The sequence below is a fragment of the Anomaloglossus baeobatrachus genome, chromosome 8, assembly GCF_048569485.1.
Source record: "Anomaloglossus baeobatrachus isolate aAnoBae1 chromosome 8, aAnoBae1.hap1, whole genome shotgun sequence".
Taxonomy (NCBI): Eukaryota; Metazoa; Chordata; class Amphibia; order Anura; family Aromobatidae; genus Anomaloglossus; species Anomaloglossus baeobatrachus.
The window spans coordinates 123891782-123919520 of NC_134360.1; the positions used below are offsets into that span (position 1 = coordinate 123891782).

General features: G+C 49.3%; 1 protein-coding gene across 1 annotated transcript in view; it reads right to left on the reverse strand.

The window, feature by feature from the left end:
- DDR2 (discoidin domain receptor tyrosine kinase 2) overlaps positions 1–27739 on the reverse strand; it is a 798230-nt gene that overhangs the window by 94353 nt on the left and 676138 nt on the right. Inside the window, exon 15 of the mRNA XM_075321981.1 lies at positions 3927–4115. Coding sequence (XP_075178096.1) covers positions 3927–4115 — 189 coding nt within the window. The remainder of the gene's footprint in view (positions 1–3926; positions 4116–27739) is intronic.

Consider the following 27739-nt stretch of genomic DNA (forward strand, 5'->3'; position numbering starts at 1 on the left):
GCTCTGCTATATATATACATAGACACACACAGCCCTGCTGCATAGATGCATACAGACAGACACACACAGCTCTGCTGCATGCATACAGACACACACACACACAGCTCTGCTGCATACATACAGACACACACAGCTTTGCTGCATACATACAGACAGACACACACAGCTTTGCTGCATACATACAGACAGACACACACAGCTCTGCTGCATACATACACACACAGCTCTGCTGCATACATACAGACACACACAGCTCTGCTGCATGCATGCATACAGACACACACAGCTCTGCTGCATGCATGCATACAGACACACAAATCTCTGCTGCATGCATACATACACAGCTCTGCTGCATGCATACATATATACACACAGCTCTGCTGCATGCATACATACATACACACACAGCTCCGATGCATACATACAGACACATACTGCTCTTCTGTATACATACAGACACATACTGCTCTGCTGTATACATACAGACACATACTGCACTGCTGTATATGTCACGCTCCCCGGGTCCCCTGCTCTGCTCCCCGGCTCACCTGCCACGCTACCCGGCTTCCCTGCGTCGCTCCCCGGTTCTTCTGTCCGGTCTCTGCCGCTCCCCGGTCTCCAGCCTCCATTGCCTGCGGTTCCCAGGCGTCCTGGTCCCCGCTCCCGGCGCCCGTCGGCTTCTCAGCCCCAGCCCGGCTCTGCTGCTTCCTCCTCACCGCTCCCTGCCCTGGCTTCTGGCACCCGAGCCTCGCGCATGCGCATTAGGGCGCGCGCGCGGTCATTGACCCTTTCTTCAAGGGCCAGCGTCCACTAACAGGAAATTGGGCACACAGGTACAGGGTATAAAGGGGTTAAGTGTCCAAGTGGGCGGGGCCTGTTCTTCGTGTTTCCCAAGCTAGGAGTCAGGTCTCCTTTTGTTCCTGTGAGATACTCACCTCTCTCTCTTCTAGAGCCGATCCTGCCTCGCCATCCGGTCCTGCCGAATCCCAAACCCCGAACGCTGCCTATCTGCCATCCTGACAGTCCGTTCCATCTCTGATCCCTGCGGTGACACGTCTTCTCGCTCCATCGGTTCCGGACTCCGCCTGACAACATCTCGGCTTCCGAACCTGAGCTCCGTCACCCGGACTACCATCAGTGACTCCGTGGTCCCAGGGACTTCTCCATTCTACTCTTGTGCACGGACTGTCCTGCTACCTGTAGTGCTCCAGCTCCCGGACCCCTTACCATCATCAAGGAGTTCGGCCCAGTGGATCCACCTCCTGGGTCTGCCCGTCCACCTGGCCTTAACAGTATACATACAGACACATACTGCTCTGCTGTATACATACAGACACACAAACACTGCTCTGCTGGATACACATACATACATACATACATACATACAGACAGACACACACACTTCTCTGCTGCATACATACAGACACATACTGCTCTGCTGCATACATACAGAGAGACACACACACGTGGCTCTTGGGGGCCCACACACGCAGCTCTGCGGGGCCCACACACGCGGTTCTGCGGGACCCACACACACAGCTCTGTGGGACCCACACATGCGACTCTGCGGGGCCCACACACGCGGCTCTGTGGCTTTGGGGGGGGTGTCAGGGCATACATCTCGGGGGGGTGGGAAGCCCATACAGTTCACCGGGGCCCATAAATCGGGGGGCAGGGAGGGCACATACAAATTGAGTGTGGTCGGAGGGGGTGCAGCATATACCGTTCGGTCACAGAGGAGATGGGGCCCACACAGCACTGGAGAGAAGCGCTGTGCTGGGGGTCGCTGGATGGCACTGCACCTCCTTCATCTGTGGGACTGAGCAGGAAGCCGGGCGGTAGCTCCGCCCACAGATGAAGTTCAAACCAGGACGACGCAGTGAACGCTGTGGTCTGCGCGCCTTAACGGGATAGCAGCCACAGTTTCCTGCCAAGGACTGTGGTACCCGGAACTCAGCCCGGGGGCAGCAGAACTGAAGACGAGTGAGCCCGGCCCGGGGGCAGCAGAACTGACGAGGCCGAGTGGGCCCCCCCCGACTCTCCAGGGCCCCGGCATTTGCCCAGGTATGCCAGGTGCTGACGCCGACCCTGTCCGTGTGCTCCACACATAGACATGGCTGTTTATCTCCGGTAGCACAGATGTCACACAGACCGCACACTGATGTGCTCCATGTGACATCAGTGTGACACGTACTGGAGAAAACATGTGCTTGTGAAATAAAATGCTTTTCTATAATCACGTTCTCCAGTGATGCCGTCTCTGCCTCTGCTGTCTGTCACTGTTAGGACGGCTAATTATGCTCATAAATATTCCCTGCAGTCAGTAGGGCCGAAGACTGCAGAGCGAAAGACATTAGCACCAAAGAAAGCAGCGCCAGGGACAGGTAAGCAGATAGTTCCTGTTCTTCCTGTGTTTTCACGGATAGCACATGGAGAATACAAGTGTGCCAAAATCACAGCACACGGCGGGACATATGCACCTTTAACACGTCTGTGGAAAAACATTTGTGTTTTTCACGGACGTGTGAAAGAGGCCTAACAGCATTTCTCTTGATCAGAGCAATGCTGAAGAATCGCACTGATCAAGAGAATCAATTGGACAGCGTAGCCATAAAGTCCCCTTGGGGGACTAGTTAAAGTCTTAAAAAACATAAAAAAAAGTTTTAAAAAATATGAACCTCTCAGCCTAAAAGTTCAAGTCACACCCCTTTTGCCCCATTGAAAAAAAAAAACCCCAATAATAATAATAATAATAATAATAAGAGTAATAATAATAAATAAAATACACATGTTTGGTATCCCTGGGTTAAGAAATGCCCAATCTATCAAAACATAAAATCAATTAATCTGATCAGTAGATGTATTGAGAGAAAAAAAAAATCAAAATGCCAGAATTAGGTTTTCTTTGGTGTAAACTGTAGACAGAAAAGCGCTATTCTTTTTTGACAAATTTCTGAATTTTTTTACCCTTAGATAAAAGTAAAACTATACATGTTTGGTATCTACGACCTCATACTGACCTGGGTAAACATAATGTCAGGTCACGTTTTCAAAATACTGAACATGGTAAATAAGATAAAACAATTGTACAATTTAACTTTTTTGCAATTTCACTGCACTTGGAATTTTTTTCTCGTTTTCCAGTACAATATGGGGCAGAATGAATGGTGTCATTGAAAAGTACAACTCGTCCCGCAAAAAATAAGCCTTTGCATGGCTACATTTTTTTTTAAAAATAAAACAGCTATGGCACTTGGAAGAAGGGGAGGAAAAAACGAAAACAAAAAACGTAAAATTGCCAAGGGGTCAAAGCGTTAATATCCCTTTGTCCTAACTATATGCTTCTGTTAAAGTGCTCCAAAATGGTTCAAGACATTATAAGGAGACTACAGAATGTTTTCAATGGAACCTGTCACCAGGTTTTTCCCCCTATAAGCTGCAGCCAGCACCAGTGAGCCCTTATATACATACAGCAATCTAGAATACTGTATAAGTGCCCAGACTGCTTTGTAGAACAGAAAAAAACCCTTTATTCTACTCTCTTAGAGGGCGGTCGGATACAATGGGCATTGTTGCTCTCTTGTCCGGCGCCTCCTCCATATTGTGCAATCGACGTTTTCTTCCCAGCACCGTGAGGATGACACGTCCTACGTCATTCACACAGTGTCCTCCATTGCACTTTGGCGCATGCTCACCTTGATCTGCACTGCTGAGGGCAAATCAAAGTATTATAGTACACATGCGCGGGCGGTCTTTGACCTTTCTTCGTGCCTGCGCATTATAGAGAGAAGTACTCATATGCAGGAGTGCAATGGGGGACACTATGTAGCAGCGACTGCACAAGATGGCTTAATAGCACCACTCCAGAGGTGAAAAAATGCTTTAGTGGTGGTTTAAAGTGAAAAGCCATATCATTGGAAACATACCTGATAATCATTGATGCACAAGGTTCTTTTTCTGCCTGCTGGCGTGAAAGAAACTGGTTAAGGTCTCCATTTTCCATGTACTCTGTAATCATACACAGTGGGTCTTCTGCAATACACACTGCCAGCAGGCGAATAATATTAGGATCCTTCAACCTGGACATTATCTTGATCTCTTTTAGAAAATCATTTCTGCAAAACAATTTAGCAAATACACATAACAAAAGAATTCCTCATTTTATGAATTCTCAAACTGTTTCTTCAAGCATTTTTTGAAAGTAGGTAGAATGAAGAAATAAGTATTAGATCCCTTGCTGATTGTGTAAGTTTGACCTCTGAGAAAGACATGAACAGTCTATAATTTTAAGGGTAGGTTAATTTTAACAGTGAGAGATAGAATATCCAAAATAAAATCCAGAAAATCACAATGTACAAATTATATAAATGTATTTGCATTTTGGAGAGAGAAATAAGTATTTGATCTCTCTGGCAAAGAAGATCTAATACTTGGTGGCAAAACGTTGTTGGCAAGCAAAGCAGTCAGACGTTTCTTGTAGTTGATGATGAGGTTTGCGCACATGTCAGGAGGAATTTTGCTCCACTCCTCTTTGCAGATCATCTCTAAATCATTAAGATTTTGAGGCTGCCATTTGGCTACTCGTAGCTTCAGCTCCCTACATAAGTTTTCTATGGGATTAAGGTCTAAAGACTAGCTAGGCCACTCCATGACCTTAATGTGCTTCTTTTTGAGCCACTCCTTTGTCATGCTGGAAGATGCAACCACGACCAGTTTTTAATGTCCTGGTGGAGGGAAGGAGGTTGTCACTCAGGATTTTACGGTACATGGCTCCATCCATTGTCCCATTGATGCGGTGAAGTAGTCATGTGCCCTTAGCAGAGAAACACCCCCAAAACATAATGTTTCCACGTCCATGCTTGACAGTGGGGACGGTGTTCTTTGGGTCATAGGCAGCATTTCTCTTCCTCCAAACACAGCGATTTGAGTTAATGCCAAAGAGCTAAATTTTTGTCTCATCTGACCACAGCACCTTCTCCCAATCACTTTCAGAATCATCCAGGTGTTAATTGGCAACCCTCAGATGGGCCTGCACATGGGCCTTCTTGAGCACTGGGACTTTGCGGGCACTGCAAGATTTTAATCCATTATGGTGTAATGTGTTACCAATGGTTTTTTGGTGATAGTGGTCCCAGCTGCATTGAGATCATTAACTTTCCCCCATGTACTTTTAGGCTGACCGCTCATCTTCCTCATGATTGTGGATACCCCACGAGGTGAGATTTTGCATGGTGCCCCAGATCGATCTCGATTGACAGTCATTTTGTATTTCTTCCATTTTCTTACTATTGCACCAGCAGTTGTCTGCTTCTCACCCAGCATCTTACTTATGATTTTGTAGCCCATTCCAGCCTTGTGCAGGTCTATGATCTTGTCCTTGACATCCTTAGAAAGCTCTTTGGTCTTGCCCATGTTGTAGAGGTTAGAGTCTGAGTGATTAATGAAGTCTGTGGACAGGAGCCTTTTATACAGGGGACATTGTAAGACAGCTGTCTTTAATACAGGTAATGAGTTGATTAGGAGCGTCTAACTGGTCTGTAGAGCCAGAACTCTAAATGGTTGGAAGGAGATCAAATACTTATCTCTCTCTGCAAAATGCAAATCCATTTTATAATTTATATAAAGTGATTTTCTGGATTTTATTTTGGATATTCTCTCACTGTTAAAATAAATCTACCCTTAAAATTATAGACTGTTCATGTCTTTGTCAGTGGGCAAACTTATAAAAACAGCAAGGGATCAAATACTTATTTCTTTCACTGTATATGAATAGAATAATGTAGATAAAAATGTAATATCTGTGCTTGAATTTGTTATCTGAGCAGTGAAAATTGAAACCCTAAGGTCTTTGAGAATTTGCTTGCATATGTACACAGTCATGGCAGAAAGTTTTGGCACCCTTGACTTTGTTCCATAAAATAAAGTATTTTTCCCAGAAAATTATTGCAATTACACATTTTGTCATATACGTTTATACGTTTATTCCTTTGTGCGTCTTGCAACAACAACAACAAAAAATGGTGAATTGTACATAATTTCACACAAAACCCTAAAAATGATCCAGACAAAATTGTTATCATGCTTCCAAAATTGTGGGGAAACAACTTTGTTTTAAGCATGTGATGCTCATTCAAACTCACCTGTGGCAAGTAACAGGTGTGGGCAATATGAAAATCACACCTGAAACCAGAAAAAAAGGGGGTAAGTTGACTCATTGTTTGTATTGTGTGTCTAGGTGTGCCACTCTAAGCAGGGGGAACAGACAGAGGAGAACAGAACTGTCTGAGAAGTTGAGAACCAAAATTATATAAAAATATCAACAATCTCCAGAGATCTTGATGTTCGTTTGTCCACAATGCGCAACATAATCAAGACATTTAAAACTTTTGGCTAGTCTAATCTCCATGTACATAGGAGGCAGAGAAAAATTGATGAAAGTTTGCAGTGCAGGATAGACCGTTTGGTGGATAAGCCAATCAAGTTCTAAAGAAATTTGAGCTGTTCTGCTGTTCAAGCGCAAACTAATCGCTGACATTTGAATGAACTGAAAAACTATGGCAAAAGACCCATAAAAAGCTAGACTGCAGTTTGCCAAGATGTTGTAAACACTGCACAACATAATCAAGACATTTAGAACCCATGGCATGGTAGCTAATCTCCCTTGACAGCGGAGAAAGATTGATGAAAGGATGCAATGCAGGATAGTCTGGATGGTGGATAAGCAGATACAATCCATTTCCAAAGAAATTCAAGCTGTCCTGCAAGCTGAGGGTTCATCATTGTCAGCACAAACTATCCATCGACATTTGAATTAAATGAAGCTTTATGGCAGGAGACATAGGAGGTCCCCACTGCTGACAGCAGTTTGCCAAAATGTACTTGAATAAGCCACAATCCTTTTGGAAAAACATATTGCGGACAGATGAGACTGTTCTCTGCTTCTATCCTCTTTGCTTTGCTCTCTATTTGCTCTGCTCATTCTGCTCTCTGCTCCTTCTCCCTCTTTACTCTGCCAAATCTTTGCTCTTCTCCTTCCCCAGCACTGTGACTTCCTTTTCATCTTTTCTTTCTCCCCGCTGTACTGAATAAGCTCTGCCCCTTTCCTGCTTGGCTGTTCTCCTCCTGGCATCTCTCACCACTCTCTGACTGGAAGAAGATGCTGCCTAGCCACTCCCTTCTCTTCAGCAGAGGTCACGCAGTATGCAGTGTGAAAGTATCTGCATCTCTGTGTTGCCACCGGCCAGTCTGCAGCTATACAAACAGTGCCGGCCCCCAGCACCCTTAATCAGTTGCTTGGGGATGACCCCGAGTGCATGATGCAGAGAGTGATGAAAGTAAAAGCGCACACATTGTGGCAGCCTCCGTTGAGGCTGCCCCCCCCCCAAATCATGGGTCCCATAGCAGTGGCATGGCCTGCCTCTATTGATAGTATGCCACTGCTTACAGTCAAATATGATGGAGGTTAAAAAATGTCTTGGGGTTCTTTTGCTGCCTCTGTCACTGAATGTCTTTATTGTGTGTCAGACATAATGAAATCTGAAGATTACCAAAGGATTTTGGGTTGCAGTGTTGCAGCCCAATGTCAGAAAGCTGCGTTTGCTTCCTAGGTCATGCGTTTTACAGCAGGACAATGACCCCAAACATACTTCAAGAAACACCTGGAAATTGATGAAAACAAAGGACTGGAATGTTCTGAAGTCCAGATATAAATAGTCCAGATATAAATCCCATTGAACACTTGTGAAGAGATCTTAATATTGCTGTTGGGAGAAGGTACCCTTCAAATATGAGACCTGGAGCAGTTTGCAAAAGCAGAATGGTCCAAAATGCCAGTTGAGAAGTGTACAGTGCTGGCCAAAAGTATTGGCACCCCTGCAATTCTGTCAGATAATACTCAGTTTCTTCTTGAAAATGATTGCAATCACAAATTCTTTGGTATTATCTTCATTTATTTTGCTTGCAATGAAAAAACACAAAAGAGAATGAAACAAAAATCAAATCACTGATCATTTCACACAAAACTCCAAAAATGGGCCAGATAAAGTATTGGCATCCTTAGCCTAATAATATTAATAATAATAATCTCTAATTTCTATAGCGCCAACATATTCCACAGCGCTTTACAATTCAGGAGGATCATATACAAACAAGTAACAGTTATAGAAATACAACATTTAGAGGAAAAAAAAAACTAAAAAAACCCACAACCCTGCTCGTGAGAGCTTACAATCTACAATGAGATGGGGGGGAGAGGCAAGGTTCAAGTGTTTATTTACAATGACAATCCAGCCATCTCACGGAAATGTGGGATAGATAATGGTTTCCTGGACCAGTGGGCCAGAGCCTTGAGATGGCTTTCGGTGCCATGGAGTTTGATGTGGAGTTATGTTGTGAGAAGTTGTAGAGGGACTATGTGAATCGAATCTGATTAGGGAGTGTGATAGGCCGCCCTAAAAAGATGCGTCTTTAGGGTGAGTCTGAAGCTGAGTAAGTTGGGATTTGTCCTAACTTCTTGGGGAAGAGCGCTCCAGAGGGTTGCTGCAGCTCGGAAGAAGTCTTGGATCCGGGAGTGGAAGGTTCGAATTAGTGTGGATGTTAGTCGAAAGTCGCTTGCAGAGCGTAGAGAACGGGTGGGGTGATAAACAGAGAGGAGGGTGGAGATGTAGGGGGGTGCCGCACTGTGGAGAGCTTTGTGGGTGAGAACAAGCAGTTTGAATTGGATCATGTGATATATGGGCAGCCAGTGCAATGACTGGCACAGAGCAGAGGCATCCGAGTAGCGGTTAGCCAGATAGGTGACCCTGGCTGCTGCATTAAGGATGGACTGTAGAGGAGAGAGTCTAGTTAGGGGGAGACCAATTAATAGAGAGTTACAGTAGTCAAGGTGAGAGTGGATCAGGGCCACAATGAGGGTTTTTGTCGTTTCCATAGTGAGAAAGGGGCAGATTCTAGAGATGTTCTTGAGGTGCAAGCGGCAGGAGCGGGCAAGAGATTGTATGTGGGAGGTGAAGGAGAGATCGGTGTCAAGTATAACCCCCACACAGCGGGCCTGCTGCCTAGGACTTATCGTTGTGCCACACACAGAGTTAATACTTGGTTGCACAACCTTTAGCCAAAATAACTGCAAACAACCGCTTCCGGTAACCATCAATGAGTTTCTTACAATGCTCTGCTGGAATTTTAGACCAGTCTTCTTTGGCAAACTGCTCCAGGTCCCTGAGATTTGAAGGATGCCTTCTCCAAACTGCCATTTTGAGATCTCTCCATAGGTGTTCTATGGGATTCAGGTCTGGACTCATTGCTGGCCACTTTAGTAGTCTCCAGTGCTTTCTCTCAAACCATTTTCTAGTGCTTTTTGAAGTGTGTTTTGGGTCATTGTCCTGCTGGAATAAACATGACCTCTGAGGAAGACTCAGCTTTCTCACACTGGGCCCTACATTGTGCTGCAAAATTTGTTGGTAGTCTTCAGAGTTCATAATGCCATGCACACGGTCAAGCAGTGCTAAAGTGCTTTTGGCCAGCACTGTAGTTGTCACGGTTGTCTCCTTGTTTTTGGAGACTAGTGGCAGCTTGAGGACAGGAGCTTCTTCTCTATCTGAAACTCTGCCTTTCAATGTTGTTTTATTTCCTTTTCCACTGAAGTAGTTAAATGTCAGCTTTTCCTGTTTGCAGTGTTTGCAGTTCTCCTGCAGGTTAGGTAAGTTACACCTACTTTGTAGACACAAAATTCAAAGAAGTTGATCCAGCTCGGTGCATTTAATTAAAAATAGAAGTCCTTTATTGAAAAACCATTAAAAGGTCCATTATGCCATGCTAGGAGATGGATAATGGACATGGCATAATGGACCTTTTAATGGTTTTTCAATAAAGGACTTCTATTTTTAATTAAATGCACCGTGCTGGATCGACTTCTTTGAATTTTGGATACTAAGGGAGCGGGCTGACTCCAAATGGATCCCTGCATGGTGAAATGATGGTCTCCTAAAACAAAGAGGTGAGCTGGACACACCCTTGTATATGCTTTGTAGACACAAAGTAGGACTACGTGTGGGTGTCCACTAAAAACACCGGGTAGTAGTGTGTGTCTGGGGCTCTAGGTGTGTCATTCCCTTTAGGGTAACTAACATGCTTAAAAATATGGCTGTAAGGCTGGAGCTACCCCCAACATTTAACACCCATGACGTAGTCCACAGGTCCTTGCTCTAGAAATATGTGTCGCCTCCTACTGGTAACCAGAGGGACCTGTTCGCATTTGAGGTGGGTGATGTTACCAGTCATGAGAGTCTGGAGGCATCTTGTTAAAAGGGAAGTACTGTCATGGTTGTCTCCTTGTTTTTGGAAACTAGTGGCAGCTTGAGGACTGGAGCCCATTATCTCTATTTCCTTTGGCTATGAAGTAGTTAAATGTCTGTTTTTCTATTTTTGCAGCTTTCCTGCAGTTTAGCTCAGCTGCACCTGCTTTGTAGACACACCCCCTTATGCTTAAATAGCTAGGTCTCCAAGCAAGCTTTGCTGACTATACAAAGCCTTTTGGTGGAAGGAAGCTGCTGTGGATCTTCCAGGAGTCGTATCCTATCAATTTTGGTTATTTATCCCCTGTTTATCTCCCTACCCTCTTGTCTCTTTAGAGCAGCAGTGGATCTAGTGAACTTTACCCGCCTCTTACTAGTCAAGACCTCCATAGGGTTTCTAAGGGACCTGGGGTGCTGCCCAGTGACAGTTGTGGAGACTGTTTAAGGACTGGCTAGGAGAGTAGGGACAGCTCAGGTGAGGTTAGGAGGTGTCCATCATCCCTCTCACTAGTCCCAGGGCCCACCGTTTTTGTGTTCCAGGTGTTCCCCCTTGTTTGTGGTGTTTTCTAGGTGTGTTTTTGTTGTGCGTCAGTCCTTGGTTGGTTGGAAAGCACTTGCTATGTGCGTTGCATGACAGGAAGAGACTTGCTTCTGATTATAGTAAACAATTGATTGCAGTTATTCATTTCAAAGACTGTGTAACCAAATACTAAGTTGAGGGTGCCAACAATTTTGTCTGGCCCATTTTTGGAGTTTTGTGTGAAATTAAGTCCATTTTGCCATTCTTTCTGTGTTTTTTGTTGTTGTTCCAATGCACACACAGGAAATATACATGAGTATAACAAAACATGTAATTACAATCATTTTCTAGGAGGAATACATGAATTTTCTAGAACAATTTCAAGGGTGCTAACACTTTCAGCCATGACTGAGTACACATATATATCAACCAGAAATATTTGTAATATGCCTCTTCTATGCATGGAAGTTGTATTACCAATCTGTTTCCCAAATCAGCACTTTATATCAATTGTAAAAATTTCAGCAGTTATAAAAATCCTAAATATCATGTGTAATAAATAATCATGAAACAAAAATGATTAGCAGAAGCAGTAAAATAGTTTAAAATACCTTGTTCACTAAAGCCGAAAAAATGTTGTAATAAAGTGTGCAAATAATCACTTTCACTGTCAACAGTGTGCTAGAAAATTTAAAGTCAAGTTGCCCTACTCTAGGTAACCATAGGTAGCGCTTGATAGGGCAGCGTAAAACATTATGAAAAGTCCAAATTCTGGTGCCATTCATGGCACCGAGATTCAGTTTTTACTGACATGTAAATTAGGTTCCCAAGTGCACTGGGGGACGTATCAATGCACTTGCAGTATTTGAATTTTCTTTGCTTCTACAATCAAAAGAAGACAGGGGTGGAAAAGCAAAGAGGTGCTAAAGACTGCAAGTACAATGATACACCCACCTTAAAGACTGCAAGCATAATGTCACACCCACCATAAAGACTGCAAGTATAATGAAATGCCCACCATAAAGACTGCAAGTATAATTATACTCCCACCATAAAACTGCAAGTACAATAATACACCCACCATACAGACTGCAAGTATAATGATATGCCCACCATAAATACTGCAAGTACAATGATACTCCCACCGTAAAGACTGTAATTACAATGATACTTCCACCATAAAGACTGCAAGTACAATGATACTCCCACCATAAAGACTGCAAGTACAATGATAAAGCCACCATAAAGACTGCAAGTATAATGATACATCCACCATAAAGACTGCAAGTATAATGATACATCGACCATAAAGACTGCAAGTACAATGATTAGAGATGAGTGAACCGGTCGCGGTTCGGCTCCAGCTCAGTTCGCCAAACCAAGGTCTGGTTCGAGTTTGGTTCGGCGCACCGGTTCAGCGAACCACTCGAACCCATAGGAAACAATGGGAGGCAATCACAAACACATAAAAACACCTAGAAAACACCCTCAAAAGGTGTCCAAAAGGTGTCAAACAACTCACAACAGAACACAAACACATGGGAAAGTGACAAGGACATATACTCATGCGAAAACAAAAGAGCTGGACAAGGAAAAAGAGGAGGAGACACAGATATACGAGTATATGCAAGGAAACATCGATGCCATTACTGTGCAACTTGAGCCCTGCTCATTTTAGGCTTCCAATCTGGATAAATTGCCTGAGCTCACCACGTACGTCTTGGGGATCTTGTCGTGTCCCGCAGCCAGCGTTCTCTCGGAACGTGTCCTCAGTGCTGCTGGGGGTGTGCTGACAGATAAGCACACGCGTCTGTCCACTGACAATGTGGACATACTAACGTTCACCAAGATGAGGAAGTCATGGCTCTCAGAGGACTTTTCTTCCCCTGACTCAGCCAGGGGAGGCGAAAGGCACGCGTATTTTTGAGAGTGCTTCATGCAAAGCATCTTTTTCATCTTGAAAATGGGGGTCAACTGATGGCAGTCAAGTGGGGTGTGTGTGGCCCAATTAGTGGAAACGAGGGAGACTGTGGTTGGAGTCCCCTCACTTTTGAAAAAAGAACCAAGATGAGGAAGTCATGGATTACAGAGGACTTTTCTTCCCCTGTGTCAGCCAGGTGAGGTGAAAGGCTGGTGTATTTTTCAGAGTGCTTCATGCAAAGCATCTTTGTAAGCTTGAAAATGGGGGTCAACTGATGCCAGTCAAGTGCTGTGTGTGTGGCCCAATTTTGGGAAACAAGGGAGACTGTGGTTGGAGTCCCCTTGCTTTTGAAAAAAGAACCAAGATGAGGAAGTCATGGATTACAGAGGACTTTTCTTCCCCTGTGTCAGCCAGGGGAGGCGAAAAGCTGGTGTATTTTTGAGAGTGCCTCATGCAAAGCATCTTTGTAAGCTTGAAAATGAGGGTCAACTGATGCCAGTCAAGGGCTGTGTGTGTGGCCCAATTTTGGGAAAAAAGGGAGACTGTGGTTGGAGTCCCCTTGTTTTTGAAAAAAGAACCAAGATGAGGAAGTCATGGATTACAGAGGACTTTTCTTCCCCTGTGTCAGCCAGGGGAGGCGAAAAGCTGGTGTATTTTTGAGAGTGCCTCATGCAAAGCATCTTTGTAAGCTTGAAAATGAGGGTCAACTGATGCCAGTCAAGGGCTGTGTGTGTGGCCCAATTTTGGGAAAAAAGGGAGACTGTGGTTGGAGTCCCCTTGTTTTTGAAAAAAGAACCAAGATGAGGAAGTCATGGATTACAGAGGACTTTTCTTCCCCTGTGTCAGCCAGGGGAGGCGAAAGGCTGGTGTATTTTTGAGAGTGCTTCATGCAAAGCATCTTTGTAAGATTGAAAATGGGGGTCAACTGATGCCAGTCAAGTGCTGTGTATGTGAACCAATTTTGAGAAACAAGGGAGACTGTGGTTGGAGTTCCCTTGCTGTGTTTTACATGATTTTCAAAGGGCATTACATGGCTTAGAGGTTGACTTTCAACATCTGCAAGCGGTTGGGTACAGAAATGCTGCCTTTCTAACCTTTTGAACAGAGGATTTTCGAGACCTTATGCCCATCGCAGTGCCCCAAGAGCCGATGCCCAGTCGCCACTCCTTCTCCAAGAAATGCGTGCCCGCACTACCCCAGCAGGTCACACACAACATCACTGCTTCCTTGAGAAACTCTGTGTGTGACAGGGTGCATTTCACCACAGATACTTGGACCAGTAAGCATGGACAGGGGCGTTACATGTCGCTGACTGGGCACTGGGTAACTATGGTGAGAGATGGAGAAGGGTCTGCTGTACAAGTCTTTCCGTCCCCACGAGTTGTGTGTTTCAATCCTTCCTCTGTATGTACAAGTTCCTCCACTGCTTCTGCCTCATCAACATCATGTTGTTCATGCACCTCAGCCCAAACCCTGTGTGGTCAGGCCACCCTTCCTTGTAACTGCGCCCAAGGAATCCCACACACCTCCTTACTATACTGGCAGCAGAGCTCAAGGCCATCGGGCGGTCAAATATTTACTTTGAAATGTAGGGGAAATGTGAGACACCGCTGAGGACTTGTGGACGGTTAGCTCTGTAGAGTGAGACCGAGTTTCATCAATGGTTGTCTCCACTCAACCAGCAGCCAGGGAATGCCGGGTGCGACATTGATGCAAAACAGTCTGCGGCCCTTCTTCAGGGCAATGTGACACATGTGCCTTGTATGGCTCATGTGTTGAATCTGAATCTCCAGCAATTTTTAAAACACTATCCCGGCCTACATGTCCTTCTGTCGAGGGCATGGTGCAACGTCTGCCTGGATCGACACACTCAGACGGGCTGTAAAGGATAGGCTAGAGGGAAGCCACTCACCAAGCTGGACCCCCAGAACCCTGAAACTCTTTAACCCCTATACAGTGATTTTGAATGACACAGGGCCCAAGTTGATCAATACCTGTGGAAGACTGCAGTTCCAGAGAATAGTAGTCATGCAGGGTCAAAACATTAATTGAGGAAGAGGAACAGAATGGGAGGGACAGGACTTAATCAGAAAACAAGCAGAGGTGAAATGCGAATCGGCCAACGAGGTACCTAAACAGCAAGCAGGAAAAGTAGTCAGGTAACAAGCACACAAACTCATAAAACTAAACTGGGAGTAACAGTAACCAGAGGTTCATAGCTATGTCTGGCAGTGGTCTTCCGACAGGAGGGGCCTAAGAAAGGGTGTTGTGTCTTCCCATTGGTTGTAGCTGAATGATGGTACTTCATCTGTGAGATACCCACCACCTGCATTCAGCCATTGGTTCTGCATATGTCAAGGTAACACATCCCAGTGGGTGAGCATAACCTACGTCCACCTGCGCCGCTGGCGTCGACTCCTCTCCCCTCATCAGCACTATGCACGAAAGGAACACGTTGTCACCTTGCGACAGGAGTACAAATTGATGTAGCGGACTCCGGTGGTGACTTAACAGCCGTGTGCGGCAATGATGCAAACATGTCTGCGGGCCTTCGTCAGGGCAATATGACACACGTGGCTCACATGTTTAATCTGATTCTCCAGCAATTTTTAAAACAACATCCCAGCCTACATGGCCTTGTAGAGCGGGATCGCTCGCTATGTGCGTGTGGCGCCCTGGATAAGCCAGGACGTCACAGGTACTGCAACAACACACCCCACACCCCGGCTAGGCACATCAGCCGCACACACAGATCCTTGTTGCCTCCCTCCAGGGGCTGATGTCCACACCAGGTGGGGCGGGGCCAGGAGGTTGGCTCCTCCCACCGAGGAGTTCACAGTCCTGGAGGCGGGAAAAGGAAAGCAGATCAGTTTGGAGTGTAGAGAGTGAGAGTCGGGGGAAGTAGTAGTGGAGGAACTGACTGGCCGTGTCCGGGTACGTGGCCCAGGCACCTGACAGCAAGGTTGGCAGACGGTGGTGACCGTCTGCAGGAGAGGCCGATTGACGCACAACCGTAAGGACCAGGGACGGGCGGTGGCCCGCCGGTACCGGATCGGGGAGCGAAGAGAAGCCAGCACCATCCGGCAGGGCCTACGGACCCTGACCAGGCTAGGAGTCGCCGTTAAACCGGTCAAATCCGTCAGTGACGAGAACCTCCGGGGTTTCCCAGCAGTAAAGACCCGACTGAAGGCAACCATCCAAACCGTGAGGCAACCGTCGCAGCCGTCTGTGGGACTCGTCCATCCAGCCGTTTGTTTTACCAGAGACTCCGTGTGCGTTACTGGCTGACTAAGTACCACTGTGCCATCTCGCACTGCGCTGCCCCGCGACCCTGCACCTGGCCAAGCCCCGCAACCCACCTTACAGACAACAACTCCGGGCCCCGGGACTGCCAAAAACCCCCCTATCCACGGAGGGGAGAGAAACATCTGAGCTGCTCCCTGCCATAGCTCCCGGGATTCCCGTACAGAGCAGCGGTGGTGCCCCAACCTCACCACACACCGTGGGTGGCGTCACAAACCGACATCCCAAACACCAACCAACCACCCCTTTCACTCACGGGCAAGGAGCGCCGCTCGAGTCCCCGGATCCGGCCCAACGCTCGAGCCACCGAGCAGCAACAGCAGCAGCGCCGGACCCGAGCGTGGTGAGCGCAGCGCCCCGCCGCCCGCGACAACTTGGCGTCACAAACAGGATCCTACCGTTCTACCGCCTGGTGGAAGTGCACCTTGTGTCCCGCCGGAGGTGTCCCGCCGGAGGTGTCCGGCCGAAAATTTTCGGAAGCCGCCATATTGGCCGCGAAAAGTCCCCGCTCGAGCGTCTTCCCGAGCAGTGGAGGCGCGAAAGCTGAAGCTCCGCCCCTGAAGAGGAGGTGCCAGAGAAACACCAAGGGGGTACGGAAACAAGATGTCGGCACCGCTGGGGAAGCGGTGGATGTAGCCGCAGACGTGCCGGCAGATGGAAATGGGCCCGGCCGTGCTCTGGCCGCAGGAGCGGGGGGGGCCGCGGCCCCCACCCTTGATCAGGTGATGCCGTTCTCCTTGCCCTATGTGCCCGGAGCTACCTGGCTGCCGCAGTACGACGGGAAACCTGATACCTTGCAGGTCTTCCGGAAAAAGCTTAGCCCGCTTTTAGAACTGTACCCCCTGACTGAGAAGCAGCGTGCAGTGGTGGTGCTGGGGCAGCTAACCGGCGCAGCTGAGCAGGAGACGGAGACCTGGGCCGAGGGGGACCGGTCCTCTGTGGCCACTATCTTCAAGAAGCTACAGGTTGCCTTTGAAATTCGCACCGGGGCTGAGCTGCGAATGCAGTTTTACCAATGCCGACAGTGGCCTACCGACAGTATCAGAGACTATGCCCTGCGTCTACAAACTTCTCTCCGGACGTTGAAGCGGGTGGACCCCATCAATGATGCTGACAGTAACAAAATGCTGGTAGAGCAATTCGTGCAGGGGATGAGATCCCCGGAAGACCGCAAACAGCTGCGACTGTGGGCCTTAGAGCACCCTGATGTGGACTTTGCCGTGTTGAAAGAACGGGCCATTAAGGCTCTGCAGCCTCTGGCATCCGAAGTCCCGTAAGCGGCCCCGTGGCCGGCTGAGACGGCTCCCATTGTGGTAGCTCCTTCTCCCCCAACGCCGGCAGCGCCTGTGAATTCTGGCGGAATGATGGAGGAGCTGGCTGCCCAGGTCCGTCGTATGGATGGAGACCTCGCCAAGATCCTCGCCGCACTGCAGCCTCCAACGAGGTCCAGGCCCCTGGGGGGGTTACAGCTCGCCGATCGCCCCGAAGATGTTCCCTGGATGCAGCGGAGAAGGGCTACTGACCCGCGGTATGGACCTCCGATCTGCTACAAGTGCAGCAAGCCTGGTCACTACTTCCGATGGTGTCCGTTAAACGAACAACCCCTGGGGCCAAGGGCCAATGCTCAGGAGTAGAACCCAGTGGCCCCCCCGACTGGCGGGACCGGTTCATCGGGGCCCGCCCCATCATCCCTCTGGCTGTGGACGGCGTCCCGCTGATGGAGCTCCTGGACACTGGATCTCAGGTAACCACGATCCCGTATACCCTGTATCAACGTTATTGGGGGGAGGATGAACTTGCCCCTCCAGATAGCAGCATGACATTGATTGCCGCTGATGGTCTCCCTTTGACCCAAGTGGGGTACAAACATGTGGCTATGACTGTGGGGCGAACCGAGCTACAACACCAAGGGATGGTCGTGATAAGGAATAACCCCAGCGACCATGATCCAAAGGGGGTGCTAGGAACGAATGTAATGGAGCATTGCATGAGTGAGGTGCTGACCCTACTACAACAGCTGGCCGCCACCGCAGCGGGAGGTCGACAAAGGGCGATGCAGCGAGAGATTCGGGCCTTGATCTACCGGCAGCAAGTGAACTCTGCGGGAGGAGAGATTGGGGGAGTGAGAGTGATGGATGTGGCCCCTTTAACTGTGCCTCCCCAGAGCGAAATGATGATCTGATGTAGGGCAGCGGTAGGTTCCCAGGGACGTGATTACCCGGCCATGGTAGAGCCCATGCCCTCAGAACACTGGTCCACCGTAATGGCCGCCAGGGGAGTGGTGGACGTTAAGAAGGGGAGGGTGCCCGTGAGAGTGCTAAATTGTGGGGAGGAAGAGGTTAGGCTCCCACGGTACGCCACCCTCGCCAAGCTACTCACCCTGGACCACCACACCATCCAAGAGGCAGTCTCCCCAACCTCCTCGCCCTCCGCCAGTCGCCACATGCCCCCTGCCCAGTTGGATGAGTGGTGTCGAGAGCTGCATGTAGGCACTGACGATACCCCCACGCATCACAGGGACGGGGTATACCGGGTAGTAAAGGAATACGAGCAGGTTTTCAGCAAACACCCGCTAGACTTTGGGCAGATTAAGGGGGTCCAACACTACATACCCACCGGCAGGCACCCCCCTATTAAAGAGAGGTATAGGCCTATTCCGCCCGCACATTACCAATGCGCCAAAGATTTGTTGAAAAACATGAAAGAGGCAGGGGTTATTCGGGATAGCTGCAGTCCCTGGGCAGCTCCGTTGGTGCTGGTCAAGAAAAAGGATGGCACAATGAGGATGTGTGTGGATTACCGGAAGATCAACCAGATAACCCATAAAGATGTCTATCCTCTGCTCCGTATTGAAGAATCTCTAGCCGCGCTGAGGACCGCTAACTACTTCTCTACCCGACCTCACCAGCGGGTACTGACAGGTGGCCGTAGCCCCCGAAGACCGTGAAAAGACCGCCTTCGCTACCCCCATGGGACTCTGTGAGTTCAACAGCATGCCGTTTGGGCTGTGCAACGCCTCTGGAACCTGCCAATGGAATTCTGTCTGGGACACCTGAATTTTGAGACTGTCTTGCTGTACCTGGACGATGTAATCGTGTACTCACAGACATATGAAGCTCACCTGGAGCACCTCGCTGAGGTGTTCGCGTCCCTTGCCAAGTATGGGATGAAACTGAAACCATTCAAGTGTCACCTGTTGAAGCCCAGGGTGCAGTACCTCAGACACGTGGTGGGCGCAGAAGGCGTCGCCCCGGACCCAGAAAAGATCACTGCCATACAGGACTGGCCGAGGCCGACTACGGTGAGGGAGGTGAGACAGTTCCTGGGCCTAGTGGGCTACTACCGCCGCTTCATAAAAGGGTACACGAAGATGGCTGCCCCCATGCAAGACCTCCTCGTGGGACAGACCAAGGGTGAAGGCGGCGTTGACCGGGGAAGAGATCCTAGCGTACTCCGACTACAGCCTCCCATTCATCCTTTACACTGATGCCAGCAATGTGGGTATGGGAGCAGTATTGGCCCAGAATCAAGACGGAAGAGAAAGGGTGATCGCTTATGCCAGCCGAAAACTCCGACCCACTGAAAGGAATCCTGAGAATTACAGCTTCTTCAAGCTCGAGCTTCTAGCACTAGTGTGGGCTATCACCGAGCGGTTCCGCCATTACCTAGCATCGGCCAAGTTCACCTCTTACACGGACAATAACCCACTAACCCATCTGGATACAGCGAAGCTGGGTGCTTTGGAGCAGCGATGGGTGGCCAGGCTGGCCAATTACGACTTCACCATCAAATACCGGGCCGGCCGTACAAATGTCAACGCCAATGCCCTCTCCCGGATGCCCCACCTGTCGGAAGAGGGGCTGGATTATGATGACCTTGAAGAGATTGAGTTGCCTGCGTTTCATCGGCCGCCAGTCGAGAAGTTGCGGGTCTATCAACAACAGGTGAACCTGGACCCGCTGCCCAGTGAGGGGTGGCAAGAAGCCCAGGATCAAGCACCCGCTGTACATTTGGTCAAAACCCTGGTGGAACAGGGCTCGGCTGGAATGGACCCTACTGCCCCTACCGAGGCCCAACGATTGTGGCGGGAACGAACCCGGTTATACCTGCATCAAGGGAAGCTGTATCGGGAGTTAATCAATCCGAAGACCCACGAGAAGATTCGCCAGCTGGTGATTCCTCAAGCTAACATGCCCACTGTCCTCCAGGCATACCATGACGGTGCCGGGCACTTCGGTTGGAAAAAGCTGGAAATGCTGTTAAGAGAGCGGTTCTATTGGAGCGGCATGCGGGAATCTGTGGAGGCCTGGTGCCGGGAATGCGGCCCCTGCACACTGAGCAGAAGGGATGAGGCCAGCCAGAAGGCCCCGCTATGCCCAATCGTTACACATCAACCGCTGGAGCTGGTGGCCCTCGACAAATGTGAAGCTCACCCCTAGCCAAAGTGGGTATACTTATGCCCTGACCATTGTGGACCACTATTCAAGATTTATGGTGGTTGTCCCAGTCAAGGACCTGACGGGCCGTACCGCCGCTAGAGCATTCCAGGCCTATTTCTGTCGGCCACATGGATACCCGGAGAAGGTACTTACCGACCAGGGTCCGGCCTTTGAAGCGGAGGTGTTCCAAGAATTCTGCCAGCTGTACAGTTGCAAGAAAATTCGGACCACGCCTTATCACGCCCAGACCAATGGCATGTGCGAAAAGATGAACCACTTGGTCCTGAACCTCCTCAAGACGTTGCCGCTGGAGGAGCGGAACCTATGGCCAGAGAAACTACCTGACCTGGTCGATATGTACAACAACATTCCTTCTAGCTCTACAAAGTGCACACCGGCGTACCTGATGAGAGCTCGGCCCGGTCGACTGCCAGTGGACCTAGTGATGGGGTTGGAGGCCCCGGAAGCGCTCCCTTCGACCGCGGGGTGGGACATTCAACGCAGAGCACAGTACCAACAGGTCCAGGACTATGTAGAAAAGAATTTGTGCCAGAGTCGGAAGCAGCAAGAGCAGTGCTTCAACAAAAAGGCGACTGCAGATCCCTTCCTGCCCGGAGATGTCGTCTTGAAGCGGAAGCGAAGGACCCACAAGCTAGACAACCAGTGGGAGGAGGCCCCGTATGTAATACAACCCACCAAATGGGAGAATGGAAAGGCCTACCAGATCAGCCATGACCAGGGGAAGACTTCGGCCACGGTTTCCTGAGATCACCTGAAGAGGTGTCCCCCACCATTGAGGACGGCAACTGAAGCCCCGGCCACCGAACCGGCTGAGGAGAAGGAGAAAGGGGTAATGCACACCATGATGGGCGATTTCCCAGCCGATTGGCCAACACAGAACGGCGCAGTGATCCTTCCTCTAATACTGTTCCCACAACCCGTGGAGGAAAAAGAGATGGAAGTGGCCGTTAATGCCCCAGCGCCCAGGGATGTGCCTGTACCCAGCTCCCCTATGCCTCTGCCTGCCCCACATGCCAGGGGGAGGGACTAGCTGTGCCCTCTACTCCACTGCCTACCCCCACCAACATTGGCCCTCGTAGGTCCACACGTCCCAACCTAGGTCGACCCCCGCTTAGGTACAGGGAGACTAACATTTAGGGGTGTGATGTTCTTGTATGTTGTTGAATGTAACCGAATGATAAGAAGAAGCAATCAACCGAAGAAAATTATCAGATTAACACCGTGATTGAACCAGCCGTTGCCGGCAACTAGTCCCCGTTGGGACTTTCTGCACCGTGCGTAAGGAACTTCTTACGGACAAGCCCGAGAACTCGCAGGGCAACCACAAACTTGGAGTGTAAATAAATTGTTGGCTTGTTACCGTGACTGCCTCCGGAGAGGCTGATTTGGGAGGATGGGCCTGGAGGAAAGGGATGGCCCAGGCCCGCCACTACCGTAACCGGTGGCAATCCTCCGGGGGTTCAGGGGTCCCCCATGGACGTGGGTCCCCTGAAAGAGACAGTACCCGCTCGGGCAACTTGGGTCTGGACTGGGGCAAGGGGTGCTGCCCATTTTCTTAGGGGCAGCATCAGGGCCAGGTTGTTTGGGCGGGGGAAGAGCGGAAGCCATACCGTTTAATAAAAATGTTTAGTAACGTTAAAAGAAAGTGCCTCCCGTTAAGGGAAGTTTATACAGAAATGCTTGTGTTTTATATGTTTTACCGTTTTCTATTTTTCCTAGTTGTGAAAATAAAACTGGTGATGGACGAGCAGCCCGCGGACGGTCTGCGCTTAACCAAGGGGGAATGTGGCACCCTGGACAAGCCAGGATGTCACAGGTACTGCAACAACACACCCCACACCCCGGATAGGCACATCAGCCGCACACACAAATCCTTGTTGCCTCCCTCCAGGGGCTGATATCCACACCAGGTGGGGCGGGGCCAGGTGGTTGGCTCCTCCCACCAAGGAGTTCACAGTCCTGGAAGCGGGAAAAGGAAAGCAGATCAGTTTGGAGTGTAGAGAGTGAGAGTCGGGGGAAGTAGTAGTGGAGGAACTGACTGGCCGTGTCCGGGTACGTGGCCCGGGCACCTGACAGCAAGGTTGGCAGACGGTGGTGACCGTATGCAGGAGAGGCTGATTGACGCACAACCGTAAGGACCGGGGACGGGCGGTGGCCCACCGGTACCGGATCGGGGAGCGAAGAGAAGCCAGCACCATCCAGCAGGGCCTACGGACCCCGACCAGGCTAGGAGTCGCTGTTAAACCGGTCAAATCCGTCAGCGACGGGAACCTCCGGGGTTTCCCAGCAGTAAAGACCCGACTGAAGGCAACCGTCCAAACCGTGAGGGAGAGAAAGCTACCGCCAGAGCTAGAGCTCCCAGGGCCAGAGCCTGCGGGTAAACAGGGGCTCCCTTAGCCAACCAACCGCTGGGGAGCGGGTTACCGGTGGGAAGCCATCGGGGCCAAGAACATAATACCAGTGCAGGGAGAGACAGTTACCGCCAACCTACCGGGAGTGACCGTCGCAGCCATCTGTGGGACTCGTCCATCCAGCCGTTTGTTTTACCAGAGACTCCGTGTGTTTTACTGGCTGAGTAAGTACCACTGTGCCGTCTGGCACTGCGCTGCCCCGCGACCCTGCACCTGGCCAAGCCCCGCAACCCACCTTACAGACAACAACTCCGGGCCCCGGGACTGCCAAGAACCCCCTACCCACGGAGGGGAGAGAAACATCTGAGCTGCTCCCTGCCATCGCTCCCGGGATCCCCGTACAGAGCAGCGGTGTTGCCCCAACCTCACCACACACCGTGGGTGGCGTCACAAACCGACATCCCAAACACCAACCAACCACCCCTTTCACTCACGGGCGAGGAGCGCCGCTCGAGTCCCCGGATCCGGCCCAATGCTCAAGCCACCGAGCAGCAGCAGCAGCAGCAGTGCCGGACCCGAGCATGGTGAGCGCAGCGCCCCGCCGCCCGCGACATGCTCACTTCCATCGTTCGCACCCAGTAGCTCAACAACTTTCATCGCTCCTGAAGTCTTAAGGTCTGGCGGGTAAACGTCTGAAATGCGATGTTCCGACACGCAGGAATTTGAATCTGCACATGTTGCAGCGTCTGTGGCAGCACCGCAGAGCCCTGCTGAAATACGTTATGATGTATACCTTGGGCTAACTTGATCCAGAGGTGGTGCAGATCACGCTGCTGGACTGGTGTCAGATCAAGGACCTATGCACCGTTCTACACAGTTTACAAATGTCGACGCAGATGTTTAACACTGGCGATGACATTCTCAGCGTGACAATTTTGGTCATCTACATGATGGAGCACACTGTAAGCATTATTCGGAGTCAGGTGTTGGTCCAAGTGGAAGGGGAGGAAGTACTGGAGGAGTCATATGTGGAAGGTATAACAAGATCTACAAGGTCCAGATGGTCAGCGGCACCTTGGCGGCAGTCATGGTACGGTGGGGGAGAGGGATTATCAAGGGCGCATAGTATCAGCAAAACAGTTGAGTAAGGTGCAGGAGCCCAGGAAGAAATGGAGGACAAACTGGCGATGGGCATGGAAGACTCAGCAGATTAGTGAGAGCTTGCTCACATTTCGGTTGTGCGAGGTTGTGGGGAGAGGGCAGAGGAAGGAGGCACGATTCTCACCTCTCCGCCACCAACACACCAAGGACTTGGTCCTCCTGGATGCACAAGACACATGAGCGCCTTCTTGCTGCACTACCTACAACATGACCCTCGGATTGTACGAATTCCAAGTCATGCTGACTACTGGGTTGCCACACTGTTAGATCCCCGGTACAACACAAAATATTGCGAAATAACTCCTGCCATAGAAAGGGACGCACGTATGCAGGAGTATCAGCAGAAGGTGTTACGCAATCTTACATCTGCTTTTCCACTAAACACCAGTGGTGCACAGAGTAAATCTGAACGCTTTTTCATCGATAGGATGAAATGGTCTTACTTGTACACATCTGAGGGACCGAGGGCTGGCTGCTGTGCTGAGACGGCGTTGAGTAGGGTGTCCCTGCAGAGTTGCATTTTTGGTCATATACAAACTGAGTTGAAAAAGGACAGATGCTGGTGGAAAGGGGAACAGGTGTGTTGGAAAGGGTAAAAAAGTTTGTGTCCGTGGGTTTAGTGGTTTAGCAACATTAACACTGGCTGAAGAAAGAACATCTGTTATGGTGGGACTGGCATATTTGGATAAGGTGGTATATACTATGTTACCTCTATATAAAAATATTAAGAAGAAAAGAAAGAGAAAGGTAGATATCCCAATCGCCATTCGGTGTCCACCGTGCTCACAGATGGAAAAGGAGAGGTTGGCAACTGGAAGGTTAGGTGGAGGATACAGAGCAGGTTGACTCTCAAACAAATAGTAGCCTAAACCAAGTTAGACGCCGCTCGGATCTGGAGACTGGGAGCCCTGTTAGCGTGACAGGGTCCACACGACCATCCAGCCCAGGAACTCCCTGTTAACAACACAGGGGCCATTGGGTACGCTGTCCGTGTGCGTAGGGGACCTGTGGACAGCAGGCGCATCAGCAGCAGCAGGCCTGTTTATGCCACTGGGTTGCACGAACAGGACTGGTAGGACAGGAGCTGCTCTTAAACGTTCTGCGTTACCAACTGTGGTGGCGGCCTGCATCGATGACCTATCCCTGCCTACCTCTGGCCTAAAGCCGCAATGGGTTCAACACATGGAGGTGTGCTGTTTCGTAGCATAATAGAAGACTGGGCACCTTCTTGTTGGCTCCAGCCCCTTTTATAACCTGGGTCTGCCCCAAACCAGGGTGGACCACAATGCACCTCCTGGAGACAAAAGCAGAGTGACACATCATGAGTGGCATAACTAGCGTCCTATTTTGAACCGCCACTTGAATGATGACCTCATGGCTGACACAACCAAAACACCTCAACAGTCATCGTCTGATCAACAACAATGAGGTGACAAGTCATAGGAGCGGGCCTCTGCAAGCCTGTTGGGAGTGGCCTGGCAAAATTGTCAGGACACCTGATGCCCTGTGGTCTATATGGGCCCCCCACATCAGGGGTAGGGCCAAAGAGTTTATTACCAGATCTAGCCTCTGATGCAGTAAGTGCCTGAGCATGCTCAGTAGCATGAAATACAGTTTCTGAAAAAAAGACTATCCCATTCAGCATGCTATCTAGGCACAACACAGGACTTAGACCCGGCACGGAGTGCAAGTACCTATGCAAAGAGGCTTTTCTCAGTAAGTGTGAAGCCCCACAGGTGTTGTGTTGGTGCATTACCTTCAGGGACTCCACGTGGAGGAAGAGTCTGGTCACACTTAGGTTGCTTCTTTATATGTATTTTCGTGACGCCACTCTCGGTATTGCAGTCAGTGGGGACCGCCACTGCAGTGTAAGGGGACACTTGGGGCTGATGTTGGGTGCAGTTAGTTTTAATGGCCTCCCGAGAGTGAGTCAAGCCCCAGGGCCCTGCGTAAGTGTGTTGAGCCGCAGGTCGCAGAATGACTCAGGCACAGTCCAAACGAGCTTGCGCTGTAGCCCAAAATTAAGACTTTGCCTCAGGAATGACACAGTCAGGCTGAGCATACTCAGTAGGCGAAACACTGGAGTTAGGCTGCAGCTGGGGTAAATCGGCACATGCATGCGCACTGGCCGCCTCTCCACACTTACACGTGGTTGAGAAAGCAGCCAGCTGGACAACCCGAGGCACAGCCCTAAATGGCAGCTGACGCCTGGGCACAACTGGAACCGCAGCTGGTTGCTTGCGTTTACGGCGGCACCAATTCGGAACAACAAATAACAGCTAAAATAACAGGTGTACTTCTTCCCTTAGATAATCTGATATGATCTTTTTTTCACGGACACGACCATCATTAACAAAAGTAGAGGAGGCACCCAAACAGCAGCTGCTTCAATGGATGTGAAGTGCGCAATAAAGGGGGCTCTCCTCCACCACAAGTTCAATATCACAAATACTACATTCCACAGTGGTGTAAACACTTGCTTCATAACTGCTCTCAAGTTTCTACCAGCACTGCTAAATAAAGGGGTAACAGAGATGATTGAGTCTGCAGAGCCGTTCAGTCACACTGTAGCCTGGGAATCAGAGGTATGCTATAAAGCTCCAGTGAGTACAGACAAAGAAGTTCTTATTATTAGTATTATTCTTCTTCTTATTATTATTATTATTATTAATATTTATTTATAGAGCACCATTGATTCCATTGTGCTGTACATGACAAGGGGGTTACATACAGAATACATATACAAGTAACAATAGACAGACTGGTACAGAGGGTAGAGGGCCCAGCCCTTGCGGGAATACATTGTAAAGTATTTTGGGGAGGAGACAGTAGGTGGGGTGTAGGTTGGGCAGAAGCTCCGCACCGTGGTGGTGTCATTTAATTGTTATAGTAATTTATGAACAGATGATTTTTCAGGTTCCATTTGAAGCTTGCGGGTGTAGCAGATAATCTGATGTGTTGAGGCAGCGAGTTATAGGAGACAGGGGAAATGATCTGCACACATGGCCAGAAGGTTTGTGAGTTGGATCCAGGCCCCGATGAAGAAGGTGCTGAGCATAATGTACACCCTCATTTCCAAACCGTACATCTTCCTGGTGGAGACAATGGGTAACATGATGACGAGACTCAGATACCTGATTGTAACGTCAACTTTGCTATTGGGTCAGGGCAGGAAGAGGTTGTCAAGGAGGACTCAGGACGAGGGGAATGAAAACACACAGGGTGATGATGAGATTGGAGACAACACTTACTGTCAAACCAAAGTGAGCCAATCCATGACGTCAGCAGTGGAGGTGGAGGAGGATGCTACTGACGACGAGTTTACGTTGTGTCTTCATGGACAAAGACAAAGTACTGGAAGCAAGTCAACAACTGAATCCTCGGCCACAACTCTGCCTATGAGCATAAGTCATGTTGGTTATGCAGTTCGCATGGGCTGTAAGCCTTGCCTAGCCTGGTATTTTTTTGGACATAGCAAAGGATCACACAAGTCATGTAATCTGCAACAATCTCTAAGTAGAAGTCAAAAAATTTCAAGTTTGAGTACTATCACCATGAAGTGTCACATGGATATGAATTGATAGCGTGAGGATGTATTGCTCAGCTTTAGCCACTGTCAATGCAACATGCTTATTTGCCGTTCATTGCATGCATTGTTGCAGACTACACACAAGATGCTGAAGTTTTTTTGGAGCTGCTTTTGTCTGTTTGTTCACTATAGCAATAGCAAA